Raw genomic sequence first — 4,509 nt, 5'->3', positions numbered from 1 at the left:
AAACTTTGGACAAGTTGGCCGATAATGAAACGCAAAGATGCTTTTGTGTTGCGTCGTTGTGATTTAATGAAGACAAAGAACGAAATTTTAAAAATAAGTGACACAGTTTTGAGCATATTGCCGGGTTTTCGACCTGCCCCCAACTTATGAACCAATGATTTCTGGAGAACTTGCTAAAATTTCCACAAAACACCGGTCAAGTAGTGTCGATGTGACTGTGTCAACTTTGAATCCGGACCGACGCAAACGTGAGAATGGAGAGGTTTATAAAGGCGACACTTTCCAAGCTACCGACGTGTGACTGATAACCTCAAAGTGGACGTTCCGGGTGTCGTTCTATTAGAGGTTTTACGGTAGTTATTTTCCTCTTCTTTGATTAGTAAGGTTTAATATCATCTCCTTCGTTTCCTTTTCCATCAACACTCCTCACATCACAGCAGCTGCTCGCCTTACCTGTTTCAAACTTTTGTTCTGAACGTTTCTTTTTCTAATTGAATATCACAAAATTTATCGACTTTATCTGTGTGACATAAAGATACATTTATCATCCGCCGATAAATCACAATTCCATCATTAAACCCGGCTCACAAAACAGTGTACATATATCATATCAAGCACCGAATTATTGAGACAATTATTATATCGAAAATGGAAAATTTAAAAGAAAAAACACGGTGTTCGTCCCGTAGTAGTAGTAGTCGATATGCTCTTGTCTGTGTCTGTCTCTGGTAGGGGGATCGAGTCAAATTGGGGTCAGGAAAAGGGATTTTGAAAGTAAAATTGAATTGAATGAGTGGGACTGGGCGGGGAAACTAATGGGGACGGAAAATCACTCGGGGAGAAAAACCCGAGGCAGCAGCAATAATTCGAAAATTTTGAAATTCAACGAAAAGAAAAAAAAACGAAAAAAAGGATTGTGGGGTTAGGCAGATCAGATAGGCGAGATAGAAAGAGTAGGAGAAGGAAGAATGAAAACAGATTACATTCAGTGAAATATACAGGTTTACACAACAGAACTTTCAAATATACAGTCTGCACAAATCAGACCTTATTTGGGTGATGAAAATAGAATATCTGGGGCAAAAGAGAAAACAAATCGCGAGGAGGTACACTTACTTGTTCACCATCATTATTCTCTGGAGCTCGCTCGGGATCTTGTTCCGAAGCAGGCTCAACAGAGTCCAAAAGCAGCGCCGCGTCGTCGATGGAGTCGTGAGTCTCCTTGCGGATGATGATGTCGCCGGCGCCCAGAAGGAGATCCTCATCGATCGTCTGAAAAAAAAATAGTTGAAAATTTGAATTTTAAATATGGGCCTACCCCCGAATGGTCGAATTCTGTTGTCACCGGGTCGTTGAGAAGAAGATCCTCGTCCACACTTGTCATTGTTGATGAATTCAGTTTTCTGGAAACAAAAGCGTTTTCGAATTGAAATCGAAAGGGTAGCAACTGATTGCGAAACGATAGAGAAGTGTAACTTGAGATTTTTCTAGCAGAATTGGTTTTAAAAATGCACCCGGCTCCGCTCGCAGAGAAAAACGAAGCCAAGCGAAAAAAAAGTAAGGCAAGTGGAGGGAGAAGACATCGATTATCTCCTCAAAGCGCGTCTCCAGACAGCGAGAACCTTGCGAAACATTGCGAAAAACGAGAGAAACTGAAGAAAAGATGCGAGGCGAAAGATGAAAAGATGACGAAGTGTGCGCGCGCGCTTTGAGTCAATAAGTGCAAACACCACAACGCGCAGTTACACACATTTGTCGACCGTAAACCAGACGAAAATTGATTAGCGCTCGAGTTTCGAATCCCAGCAATCTTTAGCACTTTTTCACACAAATGTCACCTCCCACAAATGAAATTTCTGAAATTTCCGACCTCCCCCAACATCTTCAACTAGAAAATCGGCTAGAAAAACTGTATATCAACCCGAATTCAAGCACAAATCAACAATTAATCGATGAGGATGCGCGGAAGGCTGAAAATCAGCTAGAAAAGCATCAACGATTTCTTCGAATGGCAAAAGTGACGTCGCTTCGGAGTAAGGACCCGAATACCCAAGTGGGATGTGTGATTGTGGACAAAGAGAATTGCATCGTGTCAGTTGGATACAATGGATTCCCGATCGGTGTGGATGACGACGTTTTTCGATGGGATAAGGAGGATCCAGAGGATAATAAACACTTGTATGTGGTGCATGCAGAAATGAATGCGATAATAAATAAGGTAAGCATTTGAAATTTTCGGGGTGAGTATTTGAAAAACATAAGACTTCTTTTTCGAAACTGAGAAGCCACTCAAACACACATCCACTAGAAATTCAAATCTCGCAAATTCTTCCACCAACTTTTTTTCAGCGATGTGCCACACTCCACGACTGCACTGTCTATGTAACCCTGTTTCCATGTAACAAATGTGCTCAAATGCTGATTCAATCGAGAGTTAAAAAAGTGTATTTTCTGGAGGACCGAGATGAATTGCCATTCCGTGCTTCGAAAAAGATGCTCGAGCATGCCAAACTCCCTTACGAGCAGATCGTAATGCCACGTGGCAAATATGTTATCGAGTGCTAGGGATTACCTAAAAACTGTCTGTGCTATAATATCTTGTCCTTTTTTACATTCTCTTGTCTCACCTAGTACGTGTATTCTTCTTCTTACTACTAAAACCTCAGTTTTCAAAAAAGATAAAATTTATTCAAATTAGGTCATTTGCAAAGATCACAACTTCTCGCACACGTCTTCATAATTACTGGTTGACTGTACTTGGTACAGAAGCCGTGAGGAACCCATGCGGAGCACATTTTATTCGTGTCCTCACAATTCGAGCACGAATCGCAGGTTTTTGGGCAGAGACGATGCATGAGAGGCGCGTATTTGGAATCGGAGCAACGGGCGGTGTTGGTGGAGCAATCGTTGGCAACGTCGACACAAGCTGAAAGGGAATTAAAAAAAGGTTTCGGAATTTTCCTGAGTTTCTGAAAAAATTCCAACCTGTTGTTCCGTTTCCGTTTCCATTGCCCCCAGGAGTTGTTCCGTTATTTGGACACCTGTTACACGTGGATGGACACTCTCTTGACAGTAAATCGTAGTAATCGACGGTGTTGCAGAATTTCTGGGATGTTAATACAAAAATTATGGCTTCATCAGAAAGAAGTTTGAATTACCGCCATAGTGGTGCAAACTTCAGATTTGCTTTTATCAGCGCACAAGTTGGCGTTTTTTCGATTACATTTCCCGCAAGTCGCCGGGCATTTTTCCTGGAAAATATTTTTTGATAGGGAGTTTATCTACAAATGAAACCTTCATAAACTCGCCGAAAGTGTCTGAATCACACTGGGAAGTTAGTGCAGAGCAGTTGAGAGTGGTGTCGGGTTGAGGGTTGGAGCATGTATATGAATCGCAAGCGTTGCAGGTTACCAGGCAGTCCTTAAAACTTATTTTAGAAAAATAAAAAAGTATTAAAAACCCCAAGCATTGCTTTGAAAGTGGCATTATAACAGTTTTTGAGGTCTTCAAAAATACTGGAACATCTAGTTTCTCGAGTGTTCGTTGCGCAGTCTTCAGCGACAGAGTCAACTAGGCCAACACACAAAATTAGGAATATTAACATCATTTTGACAGAATTCAATTTGAAAACTTGACATTTTATATGCCTCTAACTGTACCAGGTGCTCAAATACGATACATTATGCTGCTCCAGGGTCGAAAAACAACAACAATTCTTTTTACTTCCAATAGACACAACAAAAGAAAATCCCTTCAATGAGAAGAACAAAAGAATCATTGTATGTGTGTGTGTTCATATTTTCCTTATCTTTTGCAAGATTTTGTCTTGGGGGGGGGGGGAATTTCAGAATCAGTGCAAATGCATTGAGAAAATCATAAAGAACTGGTTACATGGAAGGGGGAGATAAAGAATGAACGAACGATTTGGATGTTGCGTCATCCGAGGAAATTAGTGGATGGTCAAAGGCTTGAAAGCTGATGGGGAACATCGAAAGAGATTTCCAGGTTAAAAATTCGAAAGCTTGTATCAAGAATATGACACTAACATGAATCCTGAAATATAAGGGTTCCTTAAGTTTTGATGAAGTTTACCTTCAAAACTGTAATAGAAGGGCCCCGCACTGTCAGGCTGAGCTCATTGCCAGTTATTTCAATTCCTAAGCGATATAAAAAGTGCCAACTGCCACGCTATTTTTTCCAATTCTGTTGCATTTTTGTTAGTTGACCACTTTTTGATATCTTTCACAGAACATGAGATAATTGGCTCAAAAATAAGGAGCCCGTCTATTAGAGGTTTTAGAGAAGTTATTTGATCTAAGGATGACTTAATAAGAATAGCAAAAAAGTCAATTTTCAGTTTTCTTTGGATTTTTTCTTCTGTAACTAAATATTTTACAGTCATGTAAGCTTTCCAAGAGAAAATACCGTAAAACCTCTAATAGAACGACACCCGGATCGTCCACTTTGAGCCTATATATCTCATTTTCTGTGAAAGATATCAAAAAGTGG

The 4,509-nt window shown here is 40.3% G+C and overlaps 3 protein-coding genes across 3 annotated transcripts in view; 1 reads left to right on the top strand and 2 right to left on the bottom strand.

The window, feature by feature from the left end:
• CBG06862 overlaps positions 1-1,384 on the bottom strand; it is a gene marked incomplete at both ends in the record, with an annotated part of 4,185 nt that extends 2,801 nt beyond the window's left edge. The window contains 2 exons of the mRNA XM_002642406.1: positions 1,117-1,272; positions 1,319-1,384. Of these exons, the coding sequence (XP_002642452.1) occupies positions 1,117-1,272; positions 1,319-1,384 (222 nt within the window). The remainder of the gene's footprint in view (positions 1-1,116; positions 1,273-1,318) is intronic.
• Positions 1,385-1,831: 447 nt separating this feature from the next.
• On the top strand, positions 1,832-2,565 carry CBG06863 (the record flags this gene model as incomplete). Its single annotated transcript, XM_002642407.1, has 2 exons — positions 1,832-2,218; positions 2,350-2,565. 2 exons carry the CDS (start codon positions 1,832-1,834, stop codon positions 2,563-2,565), a joined length of 603 nt encoding a protein of 200 aa, XP_002642453.1.
• A 134-nt stretch (positions 2,566-2,699) lies between these two features.
• On the bottom strand, positions 2,700-3,607 carry CBG06864 (the record flags this gene model as incomplete). The annotated part of the gene is made up of 5 exons (XM_045244341.1): positions 2,700-2,926; positions 2,986-3,106; positions 3,159-3,251; positions 3,295-3,420; positions 3,461-3,607. 5 exons carry the CDS (start codon positions 3,605-3,607, stop codon positions 2,700-2,702), a joined length of 714 nt encoding a protein of 237 aa, XP_045093328.1.
• Between the last annotated feature and the right edge of the window lie 902 nt (positions 3,608-4,509).

The sequence above is a fragment of the Caenorhabditis briggsae genome (genome assembly GCF_000004555.2).
Source record: "Caenorhabditis briggsae complete genome, chrIII, whole genome shotgun sequence".
NCBI classification, from domain to species: domain Eukaryota; kingdom Metazoa; phylum Nematoda; class Chromadorea; order Rhabditida; family Rhabditidae; genus Caenorhabditis; species Caenorhabditis briggsae.
This window is presented reverse-complemented; position numbering and strand designations above follow the sequence as displayed.